Source organism: Cololabis saira, chromosome 10 (assembly GCF_033807715.1).
Source record: "Cololabis saira isolate AMF1-May2022 chromosome 10, fColSai1.1, whole genome shotgun sequence".
NCBI lineage: Eukaryota > Metazoa > Chordata > Actinopteri > Beloniformes > Belonidae > Cololabis > Cololabis saira.
Genome location: NC_084596.1, coordinates 4,313,418 through 4,331,721, shown reverse-complemented (window position 1 = coordinate 4,331,721; position 18,304 = coordinate 4,313,418). Strand labels below are relative to the sequence as shown.

The following is an 18,304-nucleotide window of genomic DNA, read 5'->3' as shown; positions in this document are numbered from 1 at the left end:
ATTAAGCAAAGAAGCAGGTTTTATTTTAGTTTTAAACTTCATTTTATCTGATGGGAAAACGACTTTGGCAGTTCTGCAGTGACCGACGACTCTGAGCAGAGCTATGTATTATTATTATATTATATTATATTATTAGCTATGAGAGCCAAATCTCGCGAGAGTGTGTTGCTCAGACAGAGACAGGTCTCAAACAAAGTTCATTTTCTCCTAATCTGTCGGTCTGAAAATTTCCATTTTGGTGTCCGAATGTTCAGAAGGTTTGTGGCTTTTGAAAAATGGGTCCCATATTTACTTAGGTTACTATGGGGTGAAGGAATTGGTAATAATCTGTGCTCACGTTCACTTTTCCCATAGGACTCAATAGACTCAGGAGCTGCTGTTATGCCGCGTTCCATTTGTCCTCGGAAGTGGGGATTTCCCAGTTCCCAGTTGGATTTTTCAACTGGAACGCCCCTCGAAGTGGGATTTCCCACTGGGAAAGTGGAAGAGTCTTCACCACCCCCGAGTTACCATTCCAAGATGGCTGCCCCGGTTGTAAACAGTAGAAGAGAGCTCTGTAAAAATTCGTAAAAAACTTCATTGTAGTTTTGGTCACACTAAATCAGTCGTATACAAGTATTGTTCGGCATATATATGCTGCTATAGTGTAATTTACATTTTTCATGTGGTATATGCGAACTACAAACTTGTTTAGGCTACCTACTTTGTAACTGGAACGCTGATAACTCGGCTGTGACGCCATTCCCAGTTCCGAGTTCCGACTTCCGAGGTAAATGGAACGCAGCACTAGTCTCCTAAAGGGGCGGGACAGTCACGTGACACAGATACAGGAAACACAACCGGAGTGGGAGAGAGTTTAAAAAACGTCTCTGCTTTAATCCACATTTTCAGCAGCAACGCTCGAGTGGAGGCCACGTGTTTGCAGACGGACCGGGACCAGAACCAGAACCAGGAGATGGACCTGGACCAGAACCAGAACCAGGAGATGGACCTGGACCAGAACCAGGACTCCTCATCCAGCAGGACTAAAGCTGCTGGTCTGCAGGTCAGTATTCGGGTCCAAAACCAGAACCAGAACCAGAACCAGAAACCGCTCGTTCTCGGTCCGTCTGTTTCCTGCTGACGAACCGAACCTAAAGGTTGATTTATGGTTCTGCGTTACACCGACGCAGAGCCTACGGCGTAGGCTCTGCGTCGGTGTAACGCGGAACCATAAATCAACATTAAATCGTAGAGACGTCGCATGGAGAGCGTTTGCTCATTAACATCATGTCGCCCTGGGATCAAATAAGATCCAGTTATATATTTTAAATGGGAGAGCAATTCAATCTTAAGTGTAAAAAGTAAACTAAATAAGTTCTTACTTGATGTTTAGAGGTTTGTTGCTGCTGCTGATGTTACTGATGCATTTTCACATCCTCACATTAAACACACACAAATGTCAACCTAGACATTAAAACATAGAATAGAATAGAAAGCCTTTATTGTCGTTATAATACTATAATGAAATTAAGCAGCAGCTCCATAAAAGTCCACACATGTAAAAGACTATTTAGAAACATAATAAGAAACAGACAATATAAAGATATTTATATACACGATGAAAATGAATGGATGAAAGAATATTGCACATGAATGGATGGAAGAATATTGCACATGAATGGATGGAAAAATATTGCACATGAATGGATGAAAGAATATTGCACATGAATGGATGAAAGAATATTGCACATGAATGGATGAACTCACCTTTTTAAATTAGCTTTTAACTGAGTCCCCTTTTACTTGTTTAGCACTACTTATTTATTGTTCTCAATTTCCTCTTCAAATCAAATCAAATCAAACTTTATTTATATAGCACTTTTCATACAAATAATGAAACACAAAGTGCTTAACAAAAAAAAGAAAAACAAATAAACATAAAACTTATTAATGCGCCCCCCCCCCCCCTCCCCGCAGACAAAAGCACACTACTATTAACCTAAATTACACACACAGACACACACGCAGACACATGGTGTAGACATGGCTAGGCACAGAGGATCCAGGTGACGAAACGGTAACAGGGAGCCGTCCACGCCAGGAGGTCTCATAGCCCGCAGCTACAAGGGGGGGGGGGGCCCTCAGAGACCATCCCGGCCCGGACGGATAGAGGAGTCCACACCACAGCGGTGAAGCCGTGGTGCAGAGCTCCACAACCATCCAGGCCAGAACCACCCCCAGGACGACCCCCTGCAGGCCAGAGTCACTCCCAGCATGGAGGCTCCCCATGAGGAAACACTGGAGATAAAAGCTACAAGAAAGCAGGATAAGATACATTAGAGGAGTTTATAAAAAACATACAAACATAAAATCCTAAAAGTATGTCTAGGAAGTAAGACATTAAAAACTAAAATAATAAGACAGTAAAATGTATAAAATAGACCATAAATAACAACTAAAATATTTAGATAAAACATTGAGATTAAACAAAAATAAAATACGATAAGAAAGGATAAACTAAATATAAAACAGAGCAGTAAGATCCAATAAAAATAAGGGTGAGCATAAGAAATTTAAAAGAGTTAAATGAGTCAGTTAAAAGCCTGATTAAAGAGATGGGTCTTGAGCCTCTTTTTAAAAACATCAACAGTCTCTGCGGCCCTGAGGTTCTCCTGAGGTCCTCCTGAGGTTCTCCTGAGGTTCTCCTGAGGTTCTCCTGAGGTTCTCCTGAGGTTCTCCTGAGGTTCTCCTGAGGTTCTCCGGGAGGCTGTTCCACAATCGGGGACCATAAAAACTGAATGCCGCCTCCCCGTGTGTCCTAGTTCTAACTTTTGGTATGGTTAAAAGGCCAGCACCGGAGGACCTCAGGGTCCGTGAGGGTCGATAGGGTAAAAGTAGTGCAGACAGATAAGAAGGCCCAAGACCATTAAGACACTTAAAAACCAGTAAAAAAAAACCTTAAAATCGATCCTGAAGCGCACGGGGAGCCAATGCAGCGATTTTAAAACAGGTGTAATGTGCTCCCGCCCTCTGGTCCTCGTCAGCACGCGTGCGGCTGAATTCTGTAATAATTGTAGGTTCTTAATACTCTTTTTAGGAAGACCAGAGAGCAGGGCGTTACAATAATCTAAACTACATGAGATAAAAGCATGCATCAGCACCTCCGTACTAGCCTGAGAGAGAAACGGGCGGACTCTGGCTATGTTCTTAAGATGGTAAAAACCGATCTTTGTTATGTTTTTAATATGTGGAATAAAAGTGAGCTCAGAGTCAAAAATCACGCCCAGATTTTTAACTGATTTTGAGGGTTTAAAATCCTGTAACTTTGGTAAAAGTTTCTCTCTCTGGCCTTCGGGACCGATGAGTAAAACCTCTGTTTTGCCCTGGTTGAGCTGTAGGAAGTTTGCTGCCATCCATGACTTGATATCTAAAATACAGTTAAAAAGGGCATCAATTGGCCCAGTGTCATCATCCTCTTAAAGGTTTCATTATTTACTTATTTATTTCTTATGAATAAGTAAGTTCTTATTTCTGCTGTCCTGGCTAGTTGGGGGTCCTGCTCCAGGTCTGGATAGTTGGGGGTAGTGCTGGGCGGTATGACCAAAAATTTCACAGTATTTTTCAAAATTATATCGGTTTCACGGTATATCACTTTTTTTTTTTTTTTCATGCACAACTTTCATGAAAAAAAATGCACATGCACATTTTCTAATGATTTGGAAAGGAATTGCTGCAGTAAATTGGCTTAGAATGGCCTATTTTACTGTCATGAGGAGGAAATATTGTAGAAAAACATTAATGTCCACACTAGTATAAATACAGGTTTGCATGGCCTCACAAAATGATGCCGTTTACAATGAGGTGGCAGCACTTATGATTCTAATGTAGGGCTGAACGATTTTTGAAAATAATCTAATTGCGATTTTTTTCCTCAACATTACGATTGCGATTTAATATGCGATTATTTGTTTTCAAGGTCCTGTTCTCATGTATTTTTCAACTACACAAGCAATAAACCAGTCTGTTTCAAGTAGATTTTCACTTGAAATAAGTAGAAAAATCTGCCAGTGAAACAAGATTTTTTTGCTTGTAATGAGAAGATAAATCTTGTCCCACTGGCAGATTTTTCTACTTATTTCAAGTGAAAATTTACTAGAAACATCCCGGTCCCATCCCATCTTCCCGGTCTGATCCCGGCTGTTCCCGGTCTGATCCCGGCTGTTCCCGGTCTGATCCGGCTGTTCCCGGTCTGATCCCGGTCTGATCCAGCTGTTCCCGGTCTGATCCCGGTCTGATCCCGGCTGTTCCCGGTCTGATCCGGCTGTTCCCGGTCTGGTCCCGGCTGTTCCCGGTCTGGTCCCGGCTGTTCCAGGTCTGATCCGGCTGTTCCCGGTCTGGTCCCGGCTGTTCCCGGTCTGGTCCCGGCTGGTCCCGGCTGTTCCCGGTCTGGTCCCGGCTGTTCCCGGTCTGATCCCGGTCTGATCCCGGTCTGATCCCGGCTGTTCCCGGTCTGATCCCGGCTGGTCCCGGCTGGTCCCGTCTGATCCCGGTCTGATCCCGGCTGTTCCCGGTCTGATCCCGGCTGTTCCCGGTCTGATCCCGGCTGTTCCCGGTCTGATCCCGGCTGTTCCCGGTCTGATCCCGGCTGTTCCCGGTCTGATCCCGGCTGTTCCCGGTCTGATCCGGCTGTTCCCGGTCTGGTCCCGGCTGTTCCCGGTCTGGTCCCGGCTGTTCCCGGTCTGGTCCCGGCTGTTCCCGGTCTGATCCCGGCTGTTCCCGGTCTGGTCCCGGCTGTTCCCGGTCTGTTCCCGGCTGATCCCGGCTGTTCCCGGTCTGATCCCAGCTGGCACGATTATGCTCCTCTCCCCTGGAGAAAGTTCCCCGTGCAGGTTAACTTGCCCCTTGTTAACTCACTTTAACTTCACTTTAGTTTTACACCGGAATATGTTTGTTTTTTTTTATTGAAAGATAGATAGATACGAACAAAGCACATAAAAGTCATATCAGAATTACAAACTTTTGCCTTGGGTTGAGCAACATCAGTATTATAAAATATACACTGAGAATCTAATTATTGTACAAAATAAAAATTAAATTAAAAAAAAATGTAAATAAAAAATAACTCACAAAGGCCATCTCATATTAAATCATATATTTCAAGAAAACAGTTTAAGGGCTTTCTTTTCTGTAACAAGACTCAAGGACTTACTCAAGAGCTTTAGCTAATTTCTCCAATGGGTCTTAAAACTTTCCCAATAACACCAAATTATTATGGACAAAGTCCAAATTCTTGTTTTCAACAAAGTAATATTATTAATATAATATATAATATAGCAAAATGTTTCTAATGACTTTGTTAGTACATTTAAAGTCACAAAAATCTAAACCTTTAATGCAGAGCTGTCTCAGTTCAGGAGACCTTAGTGACGAATGTCTTCTCTAACCATCGACCTCAGAGAAATTGGTATGGCTTTTATCACTCTATTATAATGCTTAACAGTACATTGAATTTTGTATTTTTTGCAAAAATCCTCAAACTGTAACACATTACCAGTATTATCCAGAAAGTGTGCAATAGCCCAGACTCCTTTCAATTTCCAATCCTCTATATAAACAGATTTTCTACTGAGTAAAATGTACCTGTGGTTCCATACAGGTGTGTTGTGTGGTGTAAAATTATGACTATAAATCAATTTCCAATAGAGAATGACTTGCTGATGGAATGCAGAGAGTTTAAAAGGTGATTAGCTACAATAAAAGTCACAGTGTAGAAGAAAGTCTATTCCACCCATTTTTTGGAAAATCATATTAGCAACAATAAACCAGATGGAATGTCTATTTGTAAGGAAAGATTTTAACCATTTCAGTTTCAAGACACCATTCATAATATTGAAATCGATCACATTCAACATCATCATAGTTTTTTACCATGTCAATCTTTCTTGTATATTGACATCTATTTCTCCATATGAACTTAAAATTAACTGTTTTTATTGTTTTGATCGTTCTTGTTGAGATGGGTAATGAGAATGCCGGATAAGTAATAATAAATAAGTAATAATGATAATGGCTTGGTTTTATATAGCTCCTTCAAGGCACCCAGAGCTTTACAGAGATCATTATTCATTCATACACATTCTCCCCGGTGGTGGTAGCTACGTTTGTAGCCACAGCTGCTACGTTTGTAGCCACAGCTGCTACGTTTGTAGCCACAGCTGCTACGTTTGTAGCCACAGCTGCTACGTTTGTAGCCACAGCTGCTACGTTTGTAGCCACAGCTGCTACGTTTGTAGCCACAGCTGCTACGTTTGTAGCCACAGCTGCTACGTTTGTAGCTCAGCTGCTACGTTTGTAGCCACAGCTGCTACGTTTGTAGCCACAGCTGCTACGTTTGTAGCCACAGCTGCTACGTTTGTAGCTCAGCTGATACGTTTGTAGCCACAGCTGCTACGTTTGTAGCCACAGCTGCTACGTTTGTAGCCACAGCTGCTACGTTTGTAGCCACAGCTGATACGTTTGTAGCCACAGCTGCTACGTTTGTAGCCACAGCTGCCCTGAGGACTGACAGAAGCGTGGCTACCATATCGCGCCAAACGGCCCCTCCGGCCACCACCAAACATTCATACACATTCAAACACATTGACACGATGTTATAATCTCCTACATCATCCAATATTGTCCTGTAAACTTGTTCGTTGTTCTAATCTGCTACCGCTGCTACTATATCACTTTTCCAACTGTTGCTCTGCTTACTGCCCCCTATTGGTCACCACTGGTATTACGGGCTCTCTTCGCGTACTACGCGAGGAACGTTGCCGAACGGACGCGACCGGACGCGAACGCAGGCACCAACTGCAAGTATAAAAGGTTACAGTGTGGTGCAGCGCATAGATGGAGGCGGAATATTAACTGGTCTGAAAACATTTTTTCAGTCAATTTTTTTTTTTTGCTTTAATCCCTGGTTGTGTGAAAAAGTGTTTGCCTCCTTCCTGATTTCTTATTTGCAAAAAACATTTTTTTTTGCATGTTTGTCACACTTAAATGTTTCAGATCATCAAACAAATTTAAAGGGGACCTATTATGAAAACCAGCTTTTTTCTTGCTTTAACATATATAAAGTGGTCTCCCCTCAGCCTGCCAACTCAGAGAAGGAGTAAAGCAACCAAATTCTGCAGTGTCTGTACAGCCGCCCGGATGATCGTCCAGTGTGATGTGGATCTACGAGCCAATAAGATTCTGCTCCCGTCGTTACGGAACGACGGGAGTGATTTACATAGTTTGGCCTCCGATGCGTGAAACCACGCCCACAACTAACTCCGCCGGCCGGAGCTTCCGCCATTTTTGCGTAGCGATGTATCGCGTCATTCAGGCACCCAATCAGCATATGCCTCATTATCATAGCCCCGCCTCTCAGAATCCTGCATAGATAATGAGGTTAGATAATGGGAAGATAAAGACATGGCTCAGAGGCTGAATTTCTAATTTATTTAGCAAAAAAAAAAATCAAAAGCTTGTTTTTAAGACATTCAAGGCCTGTTTAAAATAGGTATTAGATGCCATAATAGGTCCCCTTTAAATATTACACAAAGATAACACAAGTAAACACAAATGCAGTTTTTAAATGAAGGTTTTTATTAAGGGGAAAGAAAAATCCAAACCTACATGGCCTTGTGTGAAAAAGTGATTCCCCCCAAACCTAATAACCGGTTGTTCCACCCTTAGCAGCAACAGCTGCAATCAAGCGTTTGCGATAACTGGCAATGAGTCTTTTACAAAGCTGTGGAGGAATTTTGGCCCACTCATCTTTGCAGAATTGTTGTAATTCAGCTACACTGGAGGCTTTTCCAGCATGAACCGCCTTTTTAAGGTCATGCCACAATCATGTCTCAATTGGATTCAGGTCGGGACTTTGACTAGGCCACTCCAAAGTCTTTATTTAGTTTTTCTTAAGCCATTCAGAGGTTGCTGGTGTGTTTTGGATCATCAAGTTCAAGTTTATTTGAGATGCATCATTGCATAACAATATGAATAATGATGTTTCTTACACTTTGACACAAGAGGACCACTCTTATTGAGAAAAAAATAAATATCAACTGTAAGACAAGTTCATTTTACTTCTGATAAAGCTTGTACGCTCTCGGGAGGAACGACATCTGGTGCCTTTTTGTGTGACTCATCGGTTGTGTGAGTGTCCTTCCATTGCGTAGTGTGTAGCGACTTGTATTTCCAGACAGGCTCTGGATCATTGGGCTGGTCCCTTCTTTCAGTAGCCGATGGAATTCCCTTAAGGTGGCCTCCTCTCTCCTCACCTCCAGAGTGGGGAAGGAGTTAGTCGGTATCCCTATGATGCGGCAGCACCTTCTCTGCAGACATTCCAGTTCCTGGATCAAGTGCTTTGGGAGGCTGGCCCAGACAGGTGAGGCATATTCCAGCACTGGTCTAATGAAGGTCGTATATACCTGGGTCAACACATCTGGGGGCAGCTGTGCTCGTTTGGCCACACTCAGATAATGAACCCTAGGCTGAGCCTTCTTCAACATGAACTGGACTTGTGCATCCCATTTCAGGTCAGAGGAGAGCTGTATTCCAAGGAGCTTGAATGTGTCCACCCTCTCTACAGCCTGGTTGTTCAAAACGATAGGAGGGGGTACCGGACGGTTATGAGACTCCCTGAGGCTAATAACCATGTCCTTAGTCTTCACAGCATTGGCTGCAAGACAGTAGGTCTGACCCCAGGCTGTAACTGCATCAACCGCTGCTTGCATCTGTCCTGGCAGGGAGCCCATGAGGTGTTCACTGAGAGTCAAATCATCTGCATATTTTATTGGCTCGACACTAGTTGGTAACAAACGATCAAGAGAGTTCATGCAGAGAACAAACAGGAGAAGGGATAAAACCCCCCCTTGTGGGACACCAGCTAAAACTGCCTGCTGCTTAGAAAGATGGTTTCCCCATTTGACTGTCTGCTTTCTATCCTCCAGGTAGCTGCTCACTGTTAGCCAGATGTTCTTCGATACTCCAAGTATTTTCAGTGAGTGAAGGAGATGATCGTGGTTGATTGTGTCAAAAGCACGAGTGAAGTCAATATATGTGACATGCACGTCAAATTTCGGTTTTGCATCGACAGCATCATGCCAGCTTTGCAAAATATGCAATAAGGCTGACACAGTAGATCTATTCTTCATAAACCCATGCTGTGAATTAAGTATGGCCTTTTCAGTTTCTTGCAGAAGTTGGTCCTTCAGGATTCCCTCGAACACTTTGCCAACACAGCTCAGAAGAGAGATCTGTCGATAGTCCTGTGGGAGCCGTGGTTTACTGCACTTGGGAACTGCACAGACTAAAGAGTCTTTCCACTGGGTAGGGAAATGTCCTTCTTTCAGACAAGCATTAAACAGATGAGTCAGCACTGGGGCAAGCTCTTCATTAAAGGTTTTAAGAATCCAGGCAGGAATGCCATCCTTCCCAGCTGCCTTTTTTCCATCAACTTTGCGAAGAAGCGTCTTCACCTGCCCAATGCTGTAAGTGATATTAGTTGTTATATTGGGTAGGTTGCTGCCATCATCGTCCAGGAGGGGGCCAGGTGTTGTATTTTCCCACACAGAGGAGAAGTGGAGACTCAGAGTTTCACATTCCTCTTCAGTCTTTATGTGTTCAACCTGGGGTTCTGCAGCTCCCATCAACTTTTTGATGGACTTGAACCAGTTGCCACTGTCATTGTCCCTGAGATGAGAGACTTCATCCTCATAGTACCTCTTCTTTGCATTCTTGATCAGATAGGATACTTTGGAGCGTAGCCTTCCTTTTCGTCCTGCTGCAGAACCCAAGTGGCTTCAGCTTGAGGTCACCAACGGATGGCCGGATATTCTCCTTCAGGATGTTTTGGTAGACAGCAGAATTCATGGTTCCATTTACCACAGCAAGTCTTCCAGGTCCTGAAGCAGCAGAACAGCCCAGACCATCACACTACCACCACCATGTTTTACTGTTGGTATGATGTTCCTTTTCTAAAATGCTGTGTTACTTTTAGGCCAGATGTAATGGGACATACACCTTCCAAAAAGTTCAACTTTTGTCTTTTCAGTCCACAGAGTATTTTCCCCATAAGTCTTGGGGATCATCAAGATGTTTTCTGTCAAAACTGAGATGAGCCTTTATGTTCTTTTTGCTCAGCAGTGATTTTGGTCTTGGAACTCTGCCATTTTTGCCCCGTCTCTTTCTTATCGTGGAGTCATGAACACTGACCTTAATTGAGGCAGGTGAGGCCTGCAGGTCTTTGTATGTTGTTCTGAGGTCTTTACTGACTCTTGGATGAGTCGTTGCTGCTCTCGGGGTCATTTTGGTCGGCCGGCCTCCTGGGAAGGTTCACAACTGTTCCATGTTTTCTCCATTTGTGGATAAACGCTCTCACTGTGGTTTCCTAGAGTCCCAAAGCTTTAGAAATGGCTTTGTAACCTTTTCCAGACTGATAGATCTCAATTACTTTGTTTCTCATTTGTTCCTGAATGTCTTTGGATCGCAGCATGATGTCTAGCTTTTGAGGATTTTTTTGTCTACTTCCCTTTCTCAGGCAGGTCCTATTTTCGGTGATTTCTTGATTGAGAAGAGGTGTGGCAGTAATCAGGCCTGGGTGTGGCTGGAGAAATTGAACTCGGCTTTCCAAAGATGTGAAAAACCACTATTAATTTATGTTTTAACGGATGGGGTCACTTTTTCACACAGGGCTCTGTAGGTTTTGGATTTTTTTTTCCCCTCAATAATAAAACCTTAATTTAAAAACTGCATTTTGTGTTTACTTGTTATCTTTGTTTAATATTTAAATTTGTTTTATCTGAAACATTTAAGTGTGACAAACATGCAAAAAAAAAAAAAAATTAAAGCTGCAAGCAGCGATGAACGGGCCCTCGCACTCATGGCCACCGCCCCCCATAAGCATATCAGAAATGACACCACCCACGATTTTCTAGAAAATTGTAAGAAAGTAGGAACTATGAAATATCAACCAATCAGAAGAAGGGGCGGTGCTAATTTGCACCAATTATGGTCAAGGACTCAAAACCATGTCCGATGACACCACCCACGAGTCTTTATGTCAAACCATTGAAAAATTATCGCAGAGAAAAGTTTTCTAGGGGGTGCTGTTGAGCCATCTTGCCACGGCCATTAATGCAAACCATAAAATATCAAATTTATCACCAGGCCTGGCTTGCGTCAAAATTTGTTGACTTTCTGGGAACTATCAAATATGGACCAATCAGATGAAGGGTGGGCGTGCTTTTTTGCGTCTAGCGTCGTTACGGTAACGCTTTTGAAAGAGAAAAGTAATGTGCGCCGTCGCAGGATGGAGACGCACATTTTGAGGTATAACACACCTGGGTGCACGTTACAGTTCGGGCCCTATTAACTGCCGAAGGAATGGCATAAATTACGCGATTAATTCAAAATGTTCAAAATGGCTGACTTTCTGTTCGGTTTAGGCCATGGTGCCGAGAGACTTTTCTTTAAGTTGCGACATGATACAGGTGTGTAGCGATTTTCGTGCATGTACGTCAAAACGTATTGTGGGGCTTGAGGCACAAAGTTTATTCTGTCTGAACCAATCAGATGAAGGGTGGGCACGCTTTTTGGTGTCTAGCGTCGCCACGGTAACGCTTTTGACTGTGAAAAGTAGTGTGCCTTGTCGCAGGATGGAGACGCACATATTGATGTATAACACACCTGGGTGCACGTTACGGTTCGGGCCCTATTAACTGCCGAAGGAATGGCATAAATTGCGCCAGAATTACACGATGAATTCAAAATGGCCTACTTCCTGTTCAGTTTGGGCCATGGTGCCAAGAGACTTTTCTTTAAGTTGCGACATGATACAGGTCTGTACCGATTTCCGTGCATGTACGTCAAACCGTATTGTGGGGCTTGAACTTGAAGTTTTCTAGGGGGCGCTGTTGAGCCATTTTGTCACGCCCATTAATGCAGACTATTTTTTTGTTTTGATATTTTTATTAGGGGGTAAGGCACAGTTGAACAGGAATAAACAAAAAAAAGATATACAGCCTACCTCCTTTTTTTTTTTTTTTTTTGGGGATTAAGAACAGAACAAAAAATCCACACAAAACAATGACAAATACACGAAAATTATTATATTCTTATATATAAGTAATATTTAAGTATTTAAGCTAAACAGTATGAATTAAAAAAATAGATGAGTAAAAAGGGGGGAAAAAATAAAAACCCAAAAACAAAAGAAAAGTAAATAAAAAGATAAATAAAAAAGGAGGAAGAAAGAGAGGAATGAGAGAAGAGAGGGAGGGGGGGGATCCGTCAATCAGGAGGCAGGGACTGGAGAGAGTGGAAGAATGTAAGAAAGGGAAGCCACTTATTATAAAATTTGTTGCAACTACCCTTCAGTGAATATTTAATCTTTTCCAGCTTCAGAAAAAACATGGTAATGCAGACTATTGAATATCAAATTTTTCACCAGGCCTGGCTTGCGTGCAAAGTTTGGTGACTTTTGGGGCACGTTTAGGGGTGCAAAAAGGCCCTCCTTTCGTCAAAAGAATGAAAGACTTACCTAACTTCCAGTATTATTTCTTAGTTAATAAGTTACAGTATATCTTAAAATGGTGCAAAAATCACTCACTAGATAGTCAATGGCTGGATTCAGAACAGTGTTTTGCAATGATTTGGAAATCTGGAACAACCCAGACATTCTGAAAAACTTTACTCAATGGAGAGTCCAAGTAATAAAGTATCTACAACATATAATCATAAGCGGACAGTTTGTACCTTTTTAATACACTCACTGTTCAATATGGAATAAGCATTAACACATTTTTAGAATACTAACAACTTAAGTCCATAATAAATAAAAAATATAAACTCAACCAACTGGATCTGCAACTTCCCACTAAGATAATAGTTACTTAATCTAAACATCCCAAAATTACTATCGAAACTCTACAGGTTTATGTCCAAAATAGATAATTGAGTCTCTCTTCCGTTTTCCAAATGGGTGGCTGATCTCTCTCTTAACACTAACCAAATCTCTTGTTCATAAATATGTTTAAATACTTTCACTATGACCAAGAATCCAAACTTGCAACTTATACAGTACAAAGTTCTTTACAGAATACATTATACAGAACAAAGGATGTTCCAGATGGGTTTTGCGACCTCTAATATCTGCTCACGGTGCACAGAGAACACCCCTGATAATTATATGCATGCTTTGTGGTTTTGTACACCGGTACAGAGGTTCTGGACGGAGATTTGTGAGGATTTATCCACATGGCTCAATTAGAGAATTATAGTGTGCCCCACGCTATGCATACTAGCTCACTTGGGTGACATACACATGGAATCTAACCTGGCTCACTTGGTTCTCACTGCCTTATGTATTGCAAAGAAAACAATTCTAATGAACTGGAAACAAAAATCCAATCTATGTATTAATCAATTTAGGAATCTTCTGTTAAATCATATCAGTAATGAGATAATATCTGCCTCCACTAAACATCATTCGGCAGAACTGCATTCTCTCTGGTCCCCGATTATAGGCTTCATTACCTAGTGGGGGCGGATGGGTGGTGATACATACATAAATATCTCTGCTGTTTCTCATTATCATTTGCTAAATCGGCAGGACTTGGAGCTCTCCAGTCTCCCGACGGCTCTGGTTGAACGGCCCGACAAACCATCTCCGATCACGCTGTTTTCTTTACCGAGATCACAAGAAAAGCAGAGCAGTGATCTCCTCTCCATCCCGTGTTGCTGTCTTGTTTATTTATATTTACTCCACCAACTCGAGATATTGAATCACTTTTCTAAGCGAGTGGCGCAAGCAGCTCAAACAGCAGGGGTACCCGCCCCGGTAATCTGATTGGTTTACGAGAAAATCGTCCCCCACGTGGGGTGCGCTCTTGATTGGCCGTAACAAAGGAAGATATCTGATTGGTTGCAGATCCTTCCGTGTTAAAAAAAAAACGCATTTGTGAATCGAGTCACGTCAGGTCACGCAAATCCAGCGCAGCTCATAGACAAAAAAACGTTTGTAAATCAGGTTATATTCGCGTGTGCATCAAAAATACATTTGTGTATCTTGTCCTACGCGCGTGTGAATGTTCTGTGCATTTGCGGATCGGCGTGTGCATTTGTGAATTTTGTCGTTTTGCATTTGTGGATCGGCGTGTGCATTTGTGAATTATGAGACTGTTCTAGCTCCATACTTGAAACTGAAAAGGCTTTTGATAATGCAGCCAAGATAATGTAAGTCATCTTCTCTGTTACAGAATCCTAAAGGAAGACCCCAAAGATACAGTTGTGATCATTCCGAGCAACTCTTCACCACTTCATCAAACCTGAAGATCCATAAGAAAAGTCACACTGGTGATGAACTGTACAGCTGTGATCACTGCGGGGTGGCTTTTACCCAACAATTTGATCTAATAAACCACCAACGTATTCACACTGGAGGAGACAAGCCTTACAGGTGTGATCTGTGTGGAGCGGCTTTTGCCAGGAAAAGTTCTCTAACGACTCACCAACGCATTCACACTGGAGACAAGCCTTACAGCTGTGATCAGTGTGGAGCGGCTTTTGCCCGGCAAGATGCTCTAAGGAGACATCAACGTATTCACACTAGAGACAAGCCTTACATCTGTGATCAGTGTGGAGTCGCTTTTGCCCACCAAAGTTCTCTAACGACTCACCAACGCATTCACACTGTAGACAAGCCTTACAGATGTGGTCAGTGTGGAGCGGCTTTTACCCAGCAAGGTCACCTAACGAGTCACCAACGCATTCACACTAGAGACAAGCCTTACAGATGTGGTCAGTGTGGAGCGGCTTTTGCCCGGCAAGCTCATTTGACGAGACATCAACACATTCACACTGGATTCAAGCCTTACAGGTGGGATCAGTGTGGAGCGGCTTTTGCCGAGCAAGGTGCTCTAACGAGACACCAACGTATTCACACTGGAGAAAAAGTGTACATTTGTTGATCATACTTGTCAGGGTTTGACATTTCATGTTGACATTTCCTGTTTTATTTGAAAGCCCATGTCCTTGTGTTTAAATTCTTGTCTGACCTTCCTGTTTCCATCTGCCCTGATCGTCTGCACCTGTGTCTCGTTAACCTTTGTGTATATCTGGTCTTGTCTTTCCCCTGCTCCTTGCTGGTCCGTACTGTTTTGCCCTCCATGTTTTTCCCATCAGGTTTTGTCATAGCTTTGGATTCTTGTTCACAGTTTGGTTTTTGTATACTGCTTAACAGCGTTTTTGGTTCTGTTTTTAAGTTAATAAATCAGTTTTTGGGAACTCCTGCCTCCTGCTCTCCTGTATCTGGGTCCTCACTACAACCTCCTGACAGTACCAGTGCACTCCCAGTTTTACACCAGTGCAATACCAACTCAATTCACTTGTATTTCCATTTTCACACTTACGCCGATGACACTCAGATATATATCTCGTCCAACCCCACCGCTGCCATTCCTCCCGCTTCCCTCAGCACCTGCCTACACGACATCAATACCTGGATGAGCAATAACTTCCTAAAACTCAACGGCAATAAAACTGAGGCTCTTCTCATCGGCTCCAAATCCACCCTCACCAAGTCACAACCCTCTCCCGCCCCTCCCATCATCATCGACGGCTTCCCGGTACCCTTTTCCCCCCACGTCAAGAGTCTCGGCGTCATTCTGGACAATACACTCTCATTTGCACCTCACATCCACAACATCACCCGGACTGCATTCTTCCACCTCCGCAACATCTCCAGACTCCGTCCAGCACTGTCCCAATCCAGCACCGAAATTCTGGTCCACTCATTCGTCACATCCCGTATCGATTACTGTAATGCTCTCCTCACTGGCCTCCCAACCAAACTCACCAACAAACTACAACTCATTCAGAACTCGGCCGCCCGGATCATCACCCGCATCAAGTCATCTGACCACATCACCCCCGTCCTTATCCAACTCCACTGGCTCCCAGTCCAATACCGCATCATTTACAAAAACCTCCTCCTCACCCACAAAGCTCTTCACAACCTAGCCCCCACCTACCTCTGTGACTTACTGAAAGAATACACCCCCTCCCGTACCCTCCGCTCAACCTCTGCTGGACTTCTTTTCACTCCCACCTCACACCTTAGCAGCATGGGTGCCCGAGCTTTCAGTTGTACGGCACCCAGACTCTGGAACTCCCTCCCCCCACACATAAGACAAATAGACTCCATCACCACATTCAAAACGCAACTCAAGACTCACCTGTTTAAACTTGCCCATTCACTTTGACCGGTCACCACACACTACTTCCCACCATACTGTTGCGTTACCTGTACTGTTGCACCTCGGTTGTCCATTGTATATGTGTCTGTATTATAATTTCCATTGTATTTCTATTGTATTTCCTGTATTTGTATTTCTATTGTATTTTTGTTTTGTTTTATTCTGTAAGGTGACCTTGGGTGACTTGAAAGGCGCCGCTAAATAAAATGAATTATTTGTTGACAGGGACTGTACATATTAATAAACACATGAGGCTAATTTCCATCATTCGTCCCCGCGGCAAATTAATGCCAGACACAGAATCGGACACCAGCAGACAAAGGAGACGAGATATGACATCCATACCAACAAAAACACAACATTAAGAGACACGACTGAGCTAGATAAAAATCATTAAGGAATAAAACATGTTACAATTGATACCAGCAATTAAGTGACCGTCATGTTTAAAGTGCTAAGTCCTTAAGTGCAGGAGTTTGTAAAGTGTTGATGCAGATTACACGTCGCCCCATTGCTTCTTTAAAGTGCTCTAATGCTGACATTTGTAAAGTGCTAATGCATATTGCACTTTGCCCTATTCCACTTTTCTGGCACACACTGACAAGTGTGTGCTGATGTTATTGCACAAGTGGACATTATAGCATACATATTTGTCATTATGTATGGACCATTGTACATTTGCATAAATACTGAAAGTATGTACCGTATTTTCAGCACTATAAGGCGCACCGCATTATGAGGGGCACCTTCAATGAATGACGTATTTTACAACCTTTTCCATATACACACGTGGACAAAATTGTTGGTACCCCTCAGTTAAAGAAGGAAAAACCCACAATTCTCACTGAAATCACTTGAAACTTACAAAAGTAACAATAAATAAAAATGTATTGAAAATTAAATAATGAAAATCAGCAATAACTTTTGAATTGTTGATTAACATAATTATTTAAAAAAAAAAACGAATGAAATAGGGCTGGACAAAAATGATGGTACCTATAACTTAATATTTTGTTGCACAACCTTTTGAGGCAATCAATGCAATTAAACGATTTCTGTATTGGTCAATGAGCGTTCTGCAGCTGTCAACAGGTATTTTGGCCCACTCCTCATGAGCAAACTGCTCCAGTTGTCTCAGGTTTGATGGGTGTCTTCTCCAAATGGCATGTTTCAGCTCCTTCCACAGATGTTCAATGGGATTCAGATCTGGGCTCATGGAAGGAACTTTAGAATAGTCCAACGCTCTTCTCTCAGCCATTCTTAGGTGTTTTTGGCTGTGTGTTTTGGATCGTTGTCCTGTTGGAAGATCCATGACCTGCGACTGAGACCAAGCTTTCTGACACTAGGCAGCACATTTCTCTCCAGAATGCCTTGATAGTCTTCAGATTTCATTTTACCTTGCACACATTCAAGACACCCTGTGCCAGATGCAGCAAAGCAGCCCCAAAACATTACTGAGCCTCCTCCATGTTTCACCGTAGGGACAGTGTTCTTTTCTTCGTATGCTTGGTTTTTGAGTCTATGAACATAGAGTTGATGTGCCTTACCCACAAGCTCCAGTTTGGTCTCATCTGTCCAAAGGACATTCTCCCAGAAGCTTTGTGGCTTGTCAACATGCATTTTTGCAAATTCCAGTCTCGCTTTTTTATGGCACTAGCAGCAAGCAGCAACGGGATGACCAGGGGTGGGGACCGCAGGCCACCACGCAGCTCCCTAAGCTCCGGCCCAATCAGCAAGTCCCAGGTTGGGGTGCAGGGTCGGGGAAAGGTTGAAAAGGGGCAGGGCCAGGGAGAGGAGTCTTGAGGGACGAACCTTCTCCCCCGTCCAAAAGGGGCCGTTACCCTGCCCCCCTCACTCCCACACTGCAGGATCCGGTGTTTTGCATTCAGAGATGCTCTTCGCCACCGGCAGAGGATGCTGCACCAAGAAAAAAGAGACGAGAAGCGGGGAGGGGGGAGGGGGGCAGCAAAAGAAACTACAGGAGCGACTCTAACACACTAGAGTTTACTCTACCTAGAGATTTACCAACACCAGCT

At 43.1% G+C, this 18,304-nt stretch overlaps 1 protein-coding gene across 1 annotated transcript; it reads left to right on the top strand.

The window, feature by feature from the left end:
• Positions 1-828: 828 nt before the first annotated feature.
• LOC133452349 (gastrula zinc finger protein XlCGF49.1-like) lies at positions 829-16,442 on the top strand. Its single transcript, XM_061731598.1, has 2 exons — positions 829-1,045; positions 14,271-16,442. The coding sequence occupies exons 1-2, from the start codon at positions 956-958 to the stop codon at positions 14,979-14,981; spliced, it is 801 nt and encodes a 266-aa protein (XP_061587582.1). The 5' UTR covers positions 829-955; the 3' UTR covers positions 14,982-16,442.
• The last annotated feature ends 1,862 nt before the right edge of the window (positions 16,443-18,304 follow it).